This window comes from Andrographis paniculata, unplaced genomic scaffold (genome assembly GCF_009805555.1).
Source record: "Andrographis paniculata isolate CXL003 unplaced genomic scaffold, ASM980555v1 Contig73END, whole genome shotgun sequence".
Classification (NCBI taxonomy): Eukaryota; Viridiplantae; Streptophyta; class Magnoliopsida; order Lamiales; family Acanthaceae; genus Andrographis; species Andrographis paniculata.
In genome coordinates this window covers 1,331,691-1,350,529 of record NW_026137610.1, presented here as the reverse complement: position 1 = coordinate 1,350,529, position 18,839 = coordinate 1,331,691, and the positions used below count along the sequence as shown (strand labels likewise).

At 36.5% G+C, this 18,839-nt stretch overlaps 4 protein-coding genes across 6 annotated transcripts; all 4 read right to left on the bottom strand.

The window, feature by feature from the left end:
* Nucleotides 1-96: 96 nt before the first annotated feature.
* Nucleotides 97-2,199, bottom strand: LOC127265469 (mitochondrial inner membrane protein OXA1-like). 3 transcript variants are annotated; one of them, XM_051295267.1, is made up of 4 exons: nucleotides 1,561-1,665; nucleotides 935-1,042; nucleotides 734-814; nucleotides 97-325 (listed from the first exon to the last, which is right to left on the bottom strand). In XM_051295267.1, exons 1-4 carry the CDS (start codon nucleotides 1,646-1,648, stop codon nucleotides 279-281), a joined length of 324 nt encoding a protein of 107 aa, XP_051151224.1. In that variant the 5' UTR covers nucleotides 1,649-1,665; the 3' UTR covers nucleotides 97-278. The 3 variants fall into 3 exon arrangements, 2 of the variants coding, with proteins under 2 accessions (XP_051151224.1, XP_051151223.1); XM_051295266.1 differs by lacking the exon at nucleotides 1,561-1,665 and adding an exon at nucleotides 1,212-1,550; XR_007841962.1 differs by lacking the exons at nucleotides 97-325; nucleotides 1,561-1,665 and adding exons at nucleotides 1,683-1,752; nucleotides 1,920-2,199 and having other exon boundaries at nucleotides 359-814.
* Nucleotides 2,200-2,411: 212 nt separating this feature from the next.
* On the bottom strand, nucleotides 2,412-5,009 carry LOC127265468 (putative RING-H2 finger protein ATL21B). Its single transcript, XM_051295265.1, has 2 exons — nucleotides 4,226-5,009; nucleotides 2,412-3,094 (listed from the first exon to the last, which is right to left on the bottom strand). The coding sequence occupies exons 1-2, from the start codon at nucleotides 4,938-4,940 to the stop codon at nucleotides 2,595-2,597; spliced, it is 1,215 nt and encodes a 404-aa protein (XP_051151222.1). The 5' UTR covers nucleotides 4,941-5,009; the 3' UTR covers nucleotides 2,412-2,594.
* Nucleotides 5,010-9,646: 4,637 nt separating this feature from the next.
* Nucleotides 9,647-10,750, bottom strand: LOC127265402 (NAD(P)H-quinone oxidoreductase subunit S, chloroplastic). Its single transcript, XM_051295181.1, has one exon. The coding sequence runs from the start codon at nucleotides 10,640-10,642 to the stop codon at nucleotides 9,908-9,910; it is 735 nt and encodes a 244-aa protein (XP_051151138.1). The 5' UTR covers nucleotides 10,643-10,750; the 3' UTR covers nucleotides 9,647-9,907.
* A 567-nt stretch (nucleotides 10,751-11,317) lies between these two features.
* On the bottom strand, nucleotides 11,318-17,781 carry LOC127265401 (uncharacterized). Its single transcript, XM_051295180.1, has 5 exons — nucleotides 16,453-17,781; nucleotides 14,338-15,415; nucleotides 12,188-13,478; nucleotides 12,010-12,087; nucleotides 11,318-11,865 (listed from the first exon to the last, which is right to left on the bottom strand). The coding sequence occupies exons 1-5, from the start codon at nucleotides 17,171-17,173 to the stop codon at nucleotides 11,362-11,364; spliced, it is 3,672 nt and encodes a 1,223-aa protein (XP_051151137.1). The 5' UTR covers nucleotides 17,174-17,781; the 3' UTR covers nucleotides 11,318-11,361.
* Between the last annotated feature and the right edge of the window lie 1,058 nt (nucleotides 17,782-18,839).

Below are 18,839 nucleotides of genomic sequence, written 5' to 3'. Positions count from 1 at the left end.
TCATTTTAATTTAAGATTGTAGTAAGTAGTGTTTGGCTTAGGAAATAAATTAAGGCGGCAATAGGACATGTCACGGCTGACCCATCATCATTTAAAATATATTATTGATTCCAAGTTTTGAAGATTATTCACGATTGTTTTTTTAATAACATGAGGCGTTGAATAATAAAGCTATCCATTTAATCTAATTTATTATGACAACAGACAAGGCTGTCCTGTCCTGTCCTGTCCTCGATCGGACAAGGTCAACGGCTGCCATGGGAAGGATTTCTCTTATTTCATTTCATTGCACATTGAAAAGGAAATCTCCAAGTTGGCCACCAGCCTAGAAAACAACACAAACCATATTCATGTGGTTGGTCTAATTGAAACAAAACAAGCAACCAAGCTGCCAGATTCTAGGTGAAATGAAATTTATATTATTATGACAAACATTCAACATAGGTAGTTAGATGTGAAGGTGAAGGAAAGGGTTATTGGGATTCAATTCAAAGGAATCAATTAATGGGGAAGAAATAAGGAAAGGAATGCCAGTTCAGATTCACACAAACATATAAAAGACTTTTCACAGATCTATCGGCATCAACTGCAATCTTGATAGGACTTCAACAATTAACTAAACAATCAAGGATGAAAATGAGAGATATGATGTTCAAAACTCCATTTTAAACAATGGATTGCCATTATTCCCTTTAATAAGATATTTCTTCATTCAGTTACATATTAATATTACCATTTGTGTTATGTTGTAACCTTTTTCTTTCCTCTCTTGTGCCCTTTGACTTCCTTCTGAATCTCCAGTAACAAAGTATGCCTGCAGATACAGGTATGTCAATTTTATGATTGACAGAGTTAATTGAACCCAAGCAAGATGAGTGAGGTAAATCGAAATGCATGTAATCCAGCACAATAAGTATTATTATGAACAGCATACATTGGGAAATACTGCAGTCAGTGGGACAGTCAGTACAGCAAAGCCGCTGGAGATATTCTTGATCATACCAGCAGAGGGATTGCCTTCCAAACCTTCTTGGGCATTCAACTGGAAAATGAATACTGATCAGTGACGGATTATTCTCAGATATTAAACAAGTCAACCTTGCAGGCAGCAATTATATCAGACGGTAATAGACAAGACACTAAACACGACATGATTCTCACAGAAAACTTTTCTATAGATCATAAGTAGGTTTAAAAGAAAGGCAGCTCACCTCCACCGTAATCGAGAGCTGTCAAAACAGGAAACACATACATGCTATCAGGAACTGATAAGTCAGTGAACCATAACATTCCACCATCTTTAAAAGATGGAACTTTGTCTACGATATTCCTAATTTTCATTACATAATGGGGTAACAACAAAAAACAGGGCCTGCAATTAGAATTCCCCTCAAGGGGTGAATGGAGTAACCCCATACCTGTGAACACAAACATATCTTTATCTTATTCAAGTCTATTTTAATAATACCCCAAAAGTAACAGAGCACATTACAAAAGAGACATGGACACAATAAGTATAACTCATGAGATATGATCTGCACAACTGCAATGAAGGAGTACCTAGATATCTGATTGATTGTTTTTCTATATGGTTAAAAAATTTATGAACAAGAAAGTGGGTACTGTGGTAGAGCTGGAGCACATCCATTTTTGATAAGCCACACAATTATAAGAATACATACTCTTTAAATAGACTTCTCATTCTTGCTTGACCCTCAGCAACTGCAGCTGGACTCATGTTCTGTAAAGTTACTTCAAAGAAACAATAGTAAATTATTATAGATAGTAATACAAGGACAGGGATAACAAGAAGTTCACAATTACAGATTAATGTCCAATAGAAAGGGAATCACAGAAGATGCTTATATTATGAACCAGAAGAACAATTAATAGAAGGGAAACAATAGTATGACGCTTACACCCTCTCTTCCATTTCTTCCTTAATTGCCTCCAATTTCGGTCTTAGAAGCTGCACATGGGAAAACGATGGAACTCGTTGTTGTTGGTAGAAAAACTTTGCTCGAGCCGTGATGTTCGGTCGATAAGCCATTCCCTTAGCCTCCTAAAACGAAACCGGGGAACATAAACATCCAAATGTAACGAATTGAAAAGATTGAATTTTTACTTCACAACCCTTCTTTCAGGGATTTGGGCTCTCGGTATAACAGTCGACATCTGAAACTATTATGGAGGTCGAAATCTTACGAGTTAAGTCTGATTGGAAGATAATTAGGGTTTTAGAGGTTTAAGAATCTGGGCCCTTTTATTATAGTAATCGGACCACGCACGACAATAAGAACCCATTTTCCCCTAATTTGATTAAACGACGTCGTTTCTGCTCGAACCTGGCCAGATGCGCCTTGGGCACGTTCTCTTTTTCTGAGCATCACCCCAAATCCACTACTTTTAAATACTTAAAATTTCAAGCAATTGGATAATTTGTATGGTCTATATATACACTATGAATCTACCTTACTGCTGTTTATTCATCACGTATACAAATCATTCATTATCTACAGAAATCCCTATGCCCAAATCCAACCACATTCATCCAACACACAAAACTGTGGGCAATGCCGGCAAGATAACCGACATTACCGGCTATCCGGCGGCGCCGTCAACGAAGAAGAAGATGTCGAGACTGAAAAGCACGGCGTCCCAACCGAGCTCTCTGGAGATTTCCGGCACACCGGGCAGCTGCCATTGAGCTTAAGCCACTCATCAATGCAGTCAGCATGGAAGTAATGATTGCATTCCGGGATGCTCCTCAAAGTTTCCTTAGGCTCATAGTCCGACAGGCAAATCGGACACGTTCCATCACTTGGCTTGGGGAACCGCCGGCTCTCCCCAAGCACGGTGGTCGGATAAGACTCGATTGTCGGCCTGTCGAGGCCGTTGGTAGCCCTGATGGTGGGACGATCACTGAATATTGTAACCGGGAGGTCGCCCCGGGTGCTGATGCTGCTGCTGTCGCGGCGCCGGGCAGTGAAGGCTCGGATAAGGCCAAAAGCATAGCATACAAGGCCGATGATGCATACCAATCCCGGTATTCCAACTCCAATTATAATGCCGTATTTGGCACTTCTTGGAAGACCTGCAAATGTAGACCATCGACGATTCAGATATAAATTCAACAATGTTTTCAATCAGGGATGGTATAGTGGTGTAATGGTAGATTCGTAAGATTATTTAGTCACACATTATTCGTCTAATGTAACTTATTTTATCGAACTTAATTTGCATGCTATTAAGTTCGGTCGAAATTTATTCAAAAAGCGCACTCTTCGAGCCGCTGCTTATCCCACGTTTAAAAACAAATATATATATATATTGTTGAATTTTGCAAATTGGGTTGAAAAAGGGGTTGGTTAGGTCGATGTCATCAATTCTTTGTCTTATTGGGATTTTATTCAAAGAGATACATTAAAATTTACTAGCGACGACCAGAGTGCTCTCTGCTTCTCCATTTGAAAGAGTCATTTCTCACTTAGTATTCTACAATAGAGCAGGAGAAAAAGTGGCCGGCCAGGCCTGTTGAATAATCTGTGCACTATATACAATTAGTTAAAAAAAATTATAGATAATTTTGTTTAATAATATTTTCGGGTATTTTGAATTATTCTAAAAATACACAAAAATTGAATTAAAATAAAATTTTGATATAATATAAATATATTGATGTAATATTTTTTTAAAAGATACTAATATAAAAAAAATATGAATTTAATTTAATATTTTAAAATAGTATATGTGAATAGATTTTCGAAAAAAACAAACTTTAAAACTTATAAAATAAAAATTAATAAAGGAAATGAATAAAATAAATGAACATAAAATCGTGGAATAGACTACATCTAATCAACTGGTGAAACAAAATGTCAAAATGGGTATAAGAAAATAATACTATCAATAGTTGTAGAAATAATATATTATAAATTACTCTGTATTTTTGTCACAATCGAAACGCGTGGATTTATATATGAAAGCCACCTGTGCTGTGACTTGTCTCGATTGAAAACGCCGCGAAACCGAAAGTACCCAAAAATAATAATAAAATAAATAAACAAAGACCCAGATTATTAAAAACCATGGAAATTTTTATTGTTATCAATTTTATTTTTTATGACTAGTACTAGTAGTATTGACAGTAAATTTAATTTCACAGTATCTAAATTCACTTCATTACTGTAAAAAAAAATGGCGAAATCAGATGTGAACAACTCACCGGATTTAGAATTAGACGGCATAAAGCATCCGATTTCCGGGTACGGATTCGAATCCGGATCCCCCTTGTACCCGCAAACTCCACCGAGGGTTTCGCAACTGGAGCACGCCGGTTCTCTCCATACGAGCTCGAGATCCTCCCGGAAATCCATCGCCGACCAGTAGAATTGCGACAATGTCCACTCCAGCGGCACCACGACGCTCCCGATCGGCCGGCACGTCTCCGGTATCTGCATCCCCGACGAGCGCGAATCCATTGACAGAACCGTGTGATTCCTCCCGCTGAGGCAGAAAAGCGGCGTGTAATGGCTCCCTGTGTAGTCCAGGTAATCCGACGAGCAGTTCAAAAACGTGTAATTCCTCGGATAAGCGCCGCGGAAATTGGAGCCGGCGAGGCTGAAATTGAGGATCCGGTGGGGGAGGCAGAAATCCGGATCGTTGATGAATACAGCTTGGGCGGTGTAATCGATATGGTCGACGATGAATTCCCCCGATTCCGGCAACAGCAGCATCGTCTGGTTCTCTCGATTGCAGTACAGATCGAACCCAGGGTAACCGCACCGGTTCGGCTGCCGCCCCCTCAACCGGAAAGGGAACCGCACCTCCGGTCCGATGTTCACATCGCATAAAGCCGGTCTACATGGATTGGAAGAAACAATCGGAGCTGTGACGGCGAAGGTGATTCCGGTGAGTATCAGTACAGCTATGGCTTCCATTTATTTTATTTAATTTTATTTTATAATGCAGATTTTTGCTCTCCCTTTTCGTTTTATGAGTTTAGAATATAAATCACAAAGTTCCTAAAATCCAAATTAACTTACGTACATATTTTTTATTCCAAATAAATTGAATGGTTATTTTTTTTTGCTTGTGGGCCTTTGGGGGTTGATGATTGAGATAGGTTACTGTCAGGAGCCGAGCCGATTGTTGGCTGAAAATAAAATAAAATAATACTAGTATAAAGTATATGGTCAAATCTGGGTTTGGTGTAATTGGACTTTCTAGATAGGTAGAGAAAAATTATTGCACAATAATAATACAGAGAACATGCCAAAATTATTAAACAGGACTATTTATGTTGGTTAGGTGGTGGGAAGTCAGTCTAGTGAATTATTTATTTCTTTTTTATTATTTTATTCTATTTTTTCAAAATTGTGAATATATTTTAAACAAATAATTTATTGCAAATTTTCGTTATACATTTCTGCCATTTTATTGCCTTATATATGATTCTCATAAAATCCCATCTCCCTAAGATATTTTATCAATGTTTATAAATCATATTCAATTGTTTTTCATTCAAAACTACTACAATAAATGGCCTTTATTTATATTTTTAAATATTTCTTTTGATCATTTATTGGGCATTTGAAATTTGATAACTTTGCATTTTCCTTGAATAATTAATATTGTGATATAAACTTGTACTTGGCTCTTGGCAACAGAACAGTGTTACAAATAAAATAATGGTACAATTTCAAACCACAATTGTCACATTCTTTATTGAAGCATTTCACTTTTTATGTAAAGTTCGATAATAATTTTAGGAAATTTTAACTATTCTTTAAATATATTTTTTATATTTTAGGTATTACGTATTCAATGGATAAATTTAGAATAGTGACGTCTTCGTGTATGTTAATGATGCAACCACTCACTGCCGTTTCTAAGAGTAATATTTACGGGTTATGGGTAAAAACAAATTAAAGCACTATTTTTTATATTAAAAATATATAAAATATTTTTATTTATAATTTAATAATAATTATTCTTAAGTATTAAAATTTTAAATATATACTTGTTGACATACCAAGAGTAAGTTAAATAAATTTGAATTTAATAAATATTATTAAAATTAATTAAAATACTTATTTGCATGATATCCTATATTTTTAATAAATTAAATATTTTCAATTGATTAATTCTGTATTCAATTGCATTAATTTATTTTAATATTATTATAATAATATATTTATTTGTGATATTGTAAAAATACACATGATTGATTGATTTTTATATTTTAATTAGAAATATATATATACATTTAATAATAAAAATAAAATAAACAAATACATTATTAAGAATTTTTACTTTACTTTAAAAGAAAAAGTCGTGATAAATCAATATCAAAATAGTTTCTATAAAATATACACACAGAATTATTTTATTTAAAAAAGTAGTAAACTTTTTATTATATTTTATGTTATAATAAGTTGGGAGTCATGGCCCATGAGCCCTGTACACAACTGGGCTTGGATGAGGGCCCTCCCACCCTTTCCAGATCGGGTACTTAACAATCATATCAATAAATACAGCACTAAAAATAAAAATTAAAATACAAAAGTTATTTATAATATGTACAAACTTTTATGTACTTCATTATATTTTTACTTTTCAAACTTATATATATAAATATATATATATATGTATATATGTACTTGAATGAATCAAGAGAGTGTGTTTGTCTCGGTTTGGATCTTTTTGTTTAGATTTTAAATAGTAAAAGTTAAATTTTGAAGCGTTGATGTTTTAAATATAAAATTTATTGTTATTTTAATATAAAAATAAATATAATTTTGATGTTTTCTTGTAAAAAAAATAAAAAAATATATTGAATAGTGGAAAATTCCTAAAAAAACTTAAACAAACCCGCACCATCTTTTTTAAAAAAAAAAAAGGTAAGAGATGAACAAGCATGCGATAATGAACGAAAGTTGAATTAAAAGGATGTGAATTTCTTTGATTTGAAATTTTTTTATTAAAAAAAATGGTATTAATCACTATTTGTTATGTGAATGTGTGATGGCAAAGAATTGTCCGTACGTGAATGAATGATAGTTAGGGCAGGTTAACATGTGGCATCTTATTACATATGCCAAAACAAAATTGTCTTGCCTCTAACTAATCAATCAAAACTGGATCATTCTAAGTCCAAAATGTAATGCCCAGTTTCCACATTATGTTAATATTTTAGAAGGAGAGTTTGATTAACTTATTATCATGATAATAATTGTTGTTAAGAAAGAGTTTTATTAGTGCCCCGAGGGCATGAACAAAATGATATATCCAATTTCCATTACATTATCAGACAAGACAAAGACAACATCTTAGGGTTCTTCACGGTCCAAATATTCTGCTACTGCTGCTCTACACCGACAGTCAACACCACAATTAATACTATATATACATATACATATATATATATATGTCTATTAATAAGCAGCAATAGTAGATGCAGCCCACAACTACAACCAAAACACTCACTAATCATTATTAATATTATACCAAAATCTTAATTAATATATTACCTTAGTCTCCGGCTTTAAAGTCTTATTTATTTTTTTAAAAAAATATTAATTATAATATTAAAAAAATAATATTTATAAAATATATATATATACAAATATAATAATATTTAATCATCATATCTGTAATAAAAAGTTTGGTCCAATGATGCGTTGCTATTAGTGCCACGCAGACACACAGGCAGTCTGAATACGATAATAAATGCTGTGCGTTGAATATTTGGGCCCCACATTTGACTGAATTAACATTTACCCCCCCCTTCATAATTACTTTACTTTTATTTTCACAAAATTAGTAGGACTATATTGCAATTTACAACACCAACATTACTAACTCACCGAATAATTATAATTTGCTTTGATGATGATGATTATTATTATTATTATTAATAATTCATTAATTGCATGTGTGCATTATTACTGACAGTGACACAGTGCAATAAAAGGCTTATCCTTCATTAATGGTCGTATTGTAGACGTATTTAATTGTATAATGCAGGCCGTTTAATCTTGCAATTTTAATTTGCACCACGTGAAATAATTAAATGTTTATTGACTTTCTTGAATCCTTGGTACCCATTGTGGGTCCAAATTCTCATAATCTAATACTTGAAAGTCAATGAAATTCAATAGCACGATAGATACAGCAACCCAAGACCATAAATACGTTATACCAATTACCACATGCATACATACGTATTTTTATTCTATAGTTACCAAGAAAAATATAATAATTTTTTTTATTAAATCATTAATTTTTTTATGAATTTATATGATATATATTATATTAGGGTATGTTTATTTTGACGTAATTTGAAAAAATTTGATTTGAATTTAATATTAAAATTATATGTGATGGGATATTAAAATATCCTCTTGTCCCGAAATTTACTCTATTTTTTAAGTTTATTCGTCAAATGTATTCTCATTTTTCTTTTTAGTATGTCCATTAAATTTATCTCATTATTAATTTTAGCAAAGTCAACAAATAATATTTAATTATTATCTTTCATTCAAAATTTATTTACAACACACACCCAGTACGCTGCATATATTCAGAGTATTCCACTCCTCTCAAGACCATAAATCTTCCAATTCTTTGCAATTCTCAGTACTCATTTCATTCCAAGAGAGCATTTTTTTTAGAGAATGGGAAACTGCATAGAGAGGTGCAAGAAAAGGCCACAGGTGGATCATCGTCAAGTGAGGCCCTTCGATGAGGAAAGCCAAGAGGAAGAAGAGCAGCAGCACCTGCAGGCCATACACAAACACAAAGACAAAGAGAATCCTAAGTATAATACTAACAATGGGGTTGATGTTGATGATGAAGATGATGAAAGGATGATGAGGAGTAAGAGCAGGAAAAGGAGGAGGAGAGTGAAGATTCTGCTGACAAAGGATGAAGTGGAATGGCTGATGTTGGGCCTCAAGATTACTCAAGGGAAGAAGCTGGAGGAGCTCTTGGGACAGATTCTCAGGAACAGATCAGAAACCACCATTGTTGCCCCCTGGAAACCTTCTTTGGACACCGTCAAAGAGACCACCACCAAGCCTCAGGGAAACCAAGAATTAGTGTAGTGTAGATGATGATGATATATGAATTAATTTATCACAAACTGAACAAGCCTTCTTTTCACCATTTTAGCCTTTTGGGTTGCATTTTGTTTGTGTATCAGGCAGGCAAGCAGTTCTACTGTTTCTTGATTTGTACAAGCCATATTTCGAGCTAGTGATATGATCATGAATTTGTTACTTTACTCTTTCTTGCTGTACAAAGATCATGAACAATTTCAGCTGCATAACTCCCAGGTGTTCTTGATCCCAAAATTACCAAAAGGATAGGTAGATAGCTAATAAACAAACTCAAGGTCACGGGCTACACAGTTTGCTCAAGTTGAATCTGAGACAAGTCAGTCCAGCTCCAGAAGGACCCCATTTTTTTTAACATGACTCAATTTAATATATCTACTAATGGAGGAAAAGTAGTCGTTGCTTTCATAGTCTGGCTGGTCAAAAATCCTGCTCAGATGAGACGAAAATAATAGTATATCATAATTTTCCCCGTAACAGTAGCTAGCATGGAGACAGCAGCAGTCAATGCTGCCTGCAGGTGAAGATGGAAAATTTGAAATTATATGAGATATGAATTGATGATCATCGAGCTTATAGGAGGTTTTGAGACATGATGCTGCCAAAAATGGCTCTGAACCCGAGGCGGGACATATTATCAGGTCAGAATATCTGTCCAGATTGTGTAGTAGAAATTTATGGCTGCAATAAATCGATCAACAAGACGGATAACCACCAAGACACCAAATCTTGATCAACTATCTATGTACCTAAAGATTTCATAATATGTATAGATTAATACTGATAAATTAACTGTTCTTCTGCTGCACCATTTCTTCAAGAATTGCTGATTTAGGGTTTACCATGGGCGGCCCCTTTTCACGGCGTTCGAGCTCCTCCAGCCGGAAAGTGACGAGCCGATCCCAATTCCCGCCTTCGAACAGCACGCCGGCCTTGCCGTCGGTTATCCGCTGCACAATGCCGCAGTACATGTAGAAGGGATTGTTGGGATTCTTGACGATGGCGATCATGCCAGGAAGCAGCATTGGCAGCTCCGGCGGCTTCGGCTTCTTCACCATGGCTCCGTCGAACCCTGCTTCCGCCGGAGAAGAGCCCTTCTTGGCCGGCGGCGGGTTTTCTTGGATGAATTTCTCGAGCCCCCTTTCGCCCCCCGGAAACCCTCCGGTCATGCCCATCAGCTCTTTCCCGAAGGCGGCGGCGTCGCCGTCTTCTGATGTTTCTGAAGCCGGAGGCGTTTGCTGCGACGCCGGTGGGTTTGGGGGTGCTCCCTTTTCTGCTGAGATGGTTTTCTTGAGTTCTTGGTCGATGCCTTCTTCGCCATTGCAGAGACCTCGGCCGCCGAGAATTTCGTAGAGGTTGAATTTGGCTGTAGTGACGTGTCGTCTGTGTAAAAAGGATTGGGATTGGGATTTGGGGAGAGACAACGTTGTATTAAAATTACAAGAAGAGCCAAGAAATTCGGATTTGTGCAGAATGGGTCTTCGGACATGGGCCGCCGCCGTCGCCCCCGCCGCCGCCGCCATGGTTTTAACCCCCAAAATAAATCAGTGTTTGTGCAAGGGAATGGAAGAGTTTGTGTGAACTGTTTGTTATCCACGAATTAATTTTTATCCTTTTGTTGCTTCAGATGTAATTGGATTGGGGCAACTTTTTTTTTTTATCTTATCTAAACTGCATGTAATATATGACGTAAACTATTACTATAATTTTTGTGGCGTAGAATTAAGATTATATCCAATTAGATAAGGCAGCACACGTCTCACTGTATGGATAAAAATCAAGACTATGCCTGCCCTTAAAATAGTGATTCCGAACAGCAGTATGTCTTCTGTTACGAAGGTAAGTAAACCGATATTTTTCAGTTCCAACAGTTAGATAAACATCCCGGTTAGATTTACATTCTAAAGATTAATTTATTCAATACATCAAACTTTCAACACAATCCATCAGATTACTAACATTACATGGAAGTTCTCATGCTTTAATGAAATTATACTGAGGTAACCAGAAAGGTTAAAACTTACCGGAAGCAGCTCCAGGAAGGGCCAGCGAGTGAAGGGTAACTCCAAATTCAAAGAAGTAAAAACGCCAGTTTCCCATATAGATTGAGAAAGTCGACAAAACAGAACCGGACCATATACTAAATAACCAGTCTTATTCATTACTTTTAAATAGAAGAGCAGCAGCAACCACAGAGATAGATAACATAAGGCATTTCAAAAACTGGGAAGAATAAAATGTCTCAATGTGCGCTTTCAGGAGAAAGATGTATCCGACTTAAATTATCTGACCCCGACATCATTGACTCAGGCAACATATCAGAATTAAGTATGGAACCACAATTAGTGTCTACCAACTTCACCTCCTCATCGCTACAGGCAGCAGAGTCTGTGGGTGCCTCTTCTTTCACCTGATCAGGTAGAGCATCGGATCCCTCAATGTTTGCAGCAGATAAAGGGTTCTCGACATCTAAATCCTGTTGCCCCAGGTTAGAATCTGGGTTCGACTCCATCATGAGATCACTGCTAGAAATTGCCTCTTTGGAGATTCCAGTTGGATCTGGTTTTTGCAGATCAGAATTCTCAGGATGTTCCTCCATGTTGTCCTTCATCTCAGTTTTATCATGCACAAAATCTTCATCCTCTTGATTTGAGCTTGGGATGAAATTGCTTGATGGTTTGAGTTGCTCACCACCTTCCGTGGGGAACAAAACCTCTTTGTGCCTCTTATACATGGACATGGATTTCTGCAGTCACAGAAAATACAAAAAATAAGAATTAAGGAAACCGGCGACAACATTAAATCCATCAATCCATTCAATTACAATTGAGCTGCTTTATACAATCAAACAAACGACACTTTTTAAGTAGGGCAGGATTCTCAACAATACCTGGAAAATAGAATCATCAGTAGCTGCAAACAGTGAGTGTCTCACAACTCCTTGAGAGGCCATTTTGGCTTTTCCATCCTGCAGTGCAAAAAATAAATAAAAATGTATGTGAAGACTAAACATGGTGGTGTCCATGTGGATTAATAACATGATTCATAAAGCAGCAATGAACCTTTACCTCAATAGGCAGGACTCGATATTCATAGGCATCACAAACTATAGGATTCATATCAATCAAGCCTGTGCACTCACTAAGTAACTCGGGTTCAACAAGATCTGCAGCTATGTCAAGTTTGGAAAGGTAAGTACGGCAGAGGCGAACATCATTTCTGGACAAATTATTCCTATCCTCCAGACTTGTAAGGGGAGTCTCATTGTCATCCTTTCCAGAGCTCTTGGTCAACTGACCAACTGTCTTGTTCTCTGCTGGTTGATTCAGCAGAGCTGGCTGGTCTGAGTTGTCACCCAAAGCTTCTCCGAATCGAGTTGAATCATTCTGTTTTTCAGAGTATGGCATCTCCGTGCCTTCAGTTCTATGCAGCCCTTGATGACCAGGTAGATTCCTAAAATGGTCCCAGCCTGACCGACCATGAATATGCGTTTCGTTACTAAAAGTGGAGTTTGTTGCATCCCAGGAATGTAACGGAGTACCTGTACTATCAACCTGATGCCCCCATCCCATCGGGCCCATGGGACCCCCAAACCTGTTACTATCAAGTATATGATAAGGGGTTGAATGATCAAACTCCATTGTTGGTCTGACACCAAACATTGGCGGAGCAGGAAATGGCTGCATAACTGAAGGAAAACTGACATGTGGAGGGAATGGCATGAAACCATTCGGCACAGGAGAAGGCCAGCCTGGAACACCTCCCCAAGGACTTCCATGTACTCTTCCCATGCCTGAATCTCCAGTCCTCCTATGATGGATATTGGACTTCCCTCTACCCTCATCTTCAGCTGACCCTGACAGTGAAGGGCTACCCAAACCAGTCCTGTAGGAAGGAGGTGCCGATGATTTAAAACTGTTTGAGAAATGTCTGTTTCTCACAAAAGGTGAAGACAAAGTGTCTGCATCAGCCTGTAGAGGTTCTTCTCTAGCTACATCCATGTTCAACTCCCTGCTCCCCCTGCCTTCCTTGCCAGAATGCTCCTTCCAGTCTCGAGAAACACCACCCCTCTGTGTTGAATCTTCAAAATCAGCGCTTCTTCTAACATCATGTCTATTGAATTGTTTCCTATCAATACTTGATGATGGAGACTTATCCACTACCTTGGAGGGTGATGGCCGAAAACGCCTTTCGGCAGATAACTCCCTTAAATGAACATCATCTTTTTTACCAAGTTTTTCCAATGACTCAGACAACTTATCGGATCCTAGAAGATTGCTAGTTTGATCAATGTCTGGGTTCAAGTGTCTAACTTTCTCCTCGTGATCCTCACACCTGGATTCATCTTGCTTCTGGACCCTAAAAACACCAAAGCACGTAACATGTTTGCTCAGAGAGGGAGAAACATTTGATGCCAGAAACATATACAGCTTTTCCAAAATTTGCACATGCACGTAGTAAGCTTTAGCAATTAAGGAACAGTAATGAGTGCAAAATAACAATACAACAGCCCTGTACTAATAGTAGTCTGTTTAGAAAATAGTAGAAGATATTTTGCTGTGCAACATAAATAGTGAGATTATGATGTGCGTGCCCATGTTAATTCTTCCGTATTCCGAAGAAACTTACAGAGATACTATAAGTTATTGCTTCACAAAACAAGCTATTCAGCAATGTCATATCCCAAAAAACAATCAAAAGGCATAAAAGTGGGTATGACAGGACAAAACTAGTAATAAAACATTATATTGGTTGGACACTTTTCGAAACAGTCACAAAAAAAAGAAGAAATATACTGCCCACATTCATAAATGAATAAAATGATCCACCTCCAAAATAAGCAGTGTATGATTTGAAAACTGAAAGGATGTTAGTAGAACTCAAAATCTTGCAGTAAGAAGACACATCATGTAGTCATACTTGACCACCAATAATCGAGTAAATGATGAGATTTCATCATTACAACTTCCAATAGTTACAAACAAAATATTTTGGTAAGCTATAAAAAAATACCCAAGAATAAGATAAAATATGTAAGCATTACATATGCCATCTCATTCACCAAAGCCTACAAGCAACTAAGATCTATAAATTAGAAGTTAGTTCTTATTTCTATTTTTTAATGGGCAGTGTCTAGTCCGCATGAAAAAGGCAATGTTCAAATAAGAGGGAACATTAATGATATCAGTGCAGGCACACTAGGGTTCGAGATGTATACTTTGTTCTATCAGCAGTCGGCTCTATTTTCGCACCACTGGAACTTAACCTTTCAGTATCAGATCTTTGGTTTTTTGCAGCTTGAGATCGGTTATCACCATGATCCTCTTTTTCATTAGTTCTTCTATACTTTGTTGGCCGATCATCATGAATTGGGCTATTGTCATATGCACTTAATTTAAATTTACGATGATCAACAGCACTGTCATCATCTTTGGCATGCTTGTAGTCAGACTTATAGTTAGAGTAGTCTCTTGAGGATCGTTCATCTCTATATTTAGGGTCTCTAGGTCTCTTCTCTCTATCATGTTCATCCTCTGGCTTACTATCCTTAAGCCGATTGTCTCTTTCAACATCTTCTCGATACTTTTCTTCCTTGTGCCTGCTATCCCTATGGCCATCGTCTCTATAGCGACTTCCCCGGTGCCTATCATCTCTATCTCCACCATCCTTATGCCTTTCTTCTCTTTCTCCACCATCCCTATGCCTTTCGTCTCTATCTCCACCATCCCTATGCTTTTCATCTCTACGCACCAACTCTCTATCACCATCATCATAATACTGCCCATCCTTGCGTCTTCTATCCCTATCACCATCTTCACGATACTTTTCACTTCGTCGACTTTCTCTTTCAACACCTTCTCGATACCTATCATCCTTACGCCTACTATCTTTTTCTCCATCTTCACGGCATTTTTCATCCTTGCGTCTGCCATCTCTATTGCCATCATCACGATATTTATCACTTCTGCGTCTCCTACTTTTATCCCCATCTCGGTACTTATCATCATAATATTTAGAGTCTTTGTCATCATCTTCCCGGTACTTTTCATCTCGTCGTCTCTCATCTTTGTGGCCATCATCGAGATAGTTATCATCAGAAACTCCATCCTTTAGTTTGTTATCTTTGTACTTCAAATCCTTGGAAGAGTCAAGTTTTGAAGACAATTGTCTCTCACCTTCTTTAGAATCATTGTAACGTTTTTCTTTTTCACCAGAACCCTCTTTTTTCCTTCGCATTGTTTTCTCAGCATCCTTCTCAGACTCAGTAACACACAATTCATCCTGTAAAGTTTGATCTGGAAAAAAAAAATTAGTCAGCAACACTAACTTCTCATTTTCTTGCAGACCTACATGACAGGTGGCAACCATTAACCAATTTACATTTAACATTATTATCCTATAACAGCAAAATCATATTGGCATTTCAACATTGATTGCATATTTCACATCATGACAAGATAATACAGGGGTAGCACGTGTGCCATCAGAATCTTTACCGCCGAAGATTAAGAAGCCAAAAACTAATATCTCACGAAAAGAAAACAAATAAAAAAAGACTAAATCACACCGTATGGCATACATGAATAAAGATGGACCGCAACAGCCAGAAAGATAAATGATTTACACAGGGACAGAACCAAAATCAGATGAACTTCCAATATTAACCAGGAAAAAAAAAGATACCAAAAGTTTTTAACAAATACTTTTCAAGAGTTAAGCAGTAAACAATGCTTGGTAATAAAGAGAACAAGAAAAAGCTCATGATACTGAGGAATGTAAGCATCTCTTTGGACACCTCCATACATAAACAATTTAGAATTACAGCCAATCCTATCACATTATCACTCAAAACTTAATTAATGGAGTGAGAAAGACAAAGGTGGTCAACTATAGCCTATATACAAACTTCACCCTTCTAGTGCTGCAACACACTATCAACCTACAGTTTCCTTCAGATGACAATGAAAGGGCAAAGGTTCTTTGGTAGCCTTCATGAGATTGTAAACAACCAAAAACTACATATTTCATTCATTCATAAGTATCCCTGCTTCAATCTGAAATGGTAGACTAAATTATATGAGCTAAGAGCCTGCAGCAAAAATATATTATAATATTCACCAAATGTGAAAGGTTTTTTGCTCATAATCCCATTAATTTAGTACCAATATTCTTATAAAGTTCAGAAGATACTTCTAAGGCGTAGTTACACTTAATCAATCATTTACACACAAGTGCAGTTAACAAGATAACAACAACAACAACAACAACAAAAATGAGATGCAAAAAGTAATCAATCAACCGAATAGATACCGCCAGCAAAAAGTTACCTTACCCGCAATCTCCCTAGTGCGTTTACTCTGTCTCTCCTCACTGAAATCTCCAATCTGTTTCTGCTTATTTCTGACATTCATGTCGGGATCACAACACATGTTATCTTCATCTCCATTCCTCTCCTTGTCCCTTTGGTCTCTGTCCTTCAATTCCTTTCCTTCTTTATGAGTAGCAGAATCCCTCTCACTCCCACCCCTACGCTTTGACTCCCCCCTACTCTTACCCTCCTCCTTCTCCACTAGTACAGATGCTAGGCTGTCCTCTTTTTTCTCATCAGAAGCACTCTCATGCCGTTTACTCTTACTCTTGGAATCAACTCTTAAGCTTTCGCTTCTACTGCTATTTTCTTTCAATTTACTACCACTCTTCAGGCTATCCCTTTTATGAGATACCTTTTCAGTATTTCTATCACTATCCCCTCTATCATCTCCACCTCCACTCCATCTATCACTTGCATCAGTTCTTTCCTTCTCTTTCCGCCGTCTGGATGAAGAATACTCGTCCACGCCATCACCTGCAAGATCCTTGGTGCCTGCGCCTTCTGGGACTTCGGATGAAAATTTTCGCTTCTCACCAGATGTTGAATCCCTACGAGCCCTCGTCAAACTGTCATCTTTGCTACTTCTATCTTTCTTCTTTATCACATCTTCTTCCGAGTCTGAATAATCCTTCGAACTGCGTTTGCTTTGCTTATGAGATTTGTGCCTCGAACTCCTCGGCATATCTTTTTGCCCCAAATAAATATAGAAGTAATTTTGCGATCCCCAAGTCCTGGTTTCTACGCTGGTGCAACCAAAAGGATGAAACCAGCGAAGAAAAACTGACACCAACAGAAATCCAAACCACAGGACAAAATCGAAGGGAACTTAACTTGTCAGTTAGCCCCCAAAAATCTGATTAAAGAATAGGTTTAAACCGAAACCCTAATTCCAAAAATTCCGAACAAAAAAATTCTTAACCTCAGCGTCCACAAACCGACCACGAAACCCAATTGGAACCAAGAAACAACGCCGCCAAAAAACCAACCTTTGGCATCCGAGGTCTTTGACCCCTCTCAGATCGCTCGATTGCGGCGGAACAAAAACGGGGAAATCCACTCACGCCAGCACCGGCCCGCTATTTTCACTTATCCAATAATATTAAATAAAAAAATAGATGCAATGGCACGGGCAACATGAAGCCATTGATACAAATTAACAAATCAATGCTGAAGCGGTAAAGAAAAGGGAAAGAAGAAATTGGAAAATCTTGCGACAGATGAAAAGGAATCGGAAGGTCAAGCCCTGGTGCCGGTTCCGCTGTACATGCGATTCGAAAACTGTACTGTGTATGGAGGGTTACACCTGCAATGAAATGACGAAAGTGTCCTTGACAATTAATTCTAGTTTTCTGCCCAGCCGTGACGTGGTAGCCACTGGGCACTTGCCAGCGGTGCATCCACGTGGACCAATGGGAAGTGAAACTTATGTGTTGATTGAAATTTCAACAGTATTATTGTTAATATTTCGGGTGTGTTCGGTAGACGGATTTTAAAAAAATATTTACTGGTAAATTGCTGTATTGAAATACACTATTTAAAATCTATCTTATATAATAGATTTTTAATTAATCAGCTATTTTGTCATCATTATACTGCCAAAAGTACTATTGCAGTGAACAAATTACACATAACGTTGAATAGAATAATTAAAAATGTATTAGTAAAAATAATTATTCTAAAAGTTTAAAATGAGATTAAAGTGTGTAATCAAATAAAACTTAAATTTATCCAAAATTCACGGACTTTTGCTTGGCAAGCTTTTCCAATAAAAAAATTTTATCTAGAAAAATATAAGAATTTGAGAAAAAAGTAAAAATTAAATTAAAAAAAAAAAAAAGAACACACCATATAAAAATTATTGAAAAACTTAAATTTATTCAATAACTTTCAAGAAGACGGACTACCAATTATTTTTGACTGAATATGAAGATAAGTAAAAAAATTGTCTTATACCATTAAAAAAACAGGGCTAGAAAATTCTACAAAAATTCAAAAAAAATTATAATTAATATAAATGAATATATTGAAATAACAGGAAAATATAACAACTTGACAAATAAGTAAAAATTAAATTAAAAAAAAAAAAAACACACAACCGTGTAAGACGGAGAGCAGTGGCAATTTTTCGGTAATGGCATTTGTGTAGTGTAATATATAAGGGTATTTGTAATATTATAGTTCAGTCTAAAATAAAAAATGGATACTATGGGACAGAGAGTACAATAATTAAAAAAATATAATTAATAAAAATAAATATGAATCAAATAATAGAAAAATATAAAAATTTGATTAAATTAAAAAAAAAAACACTATGTAAAATTTATTTAAAAATTTAAATTTATTCAAAA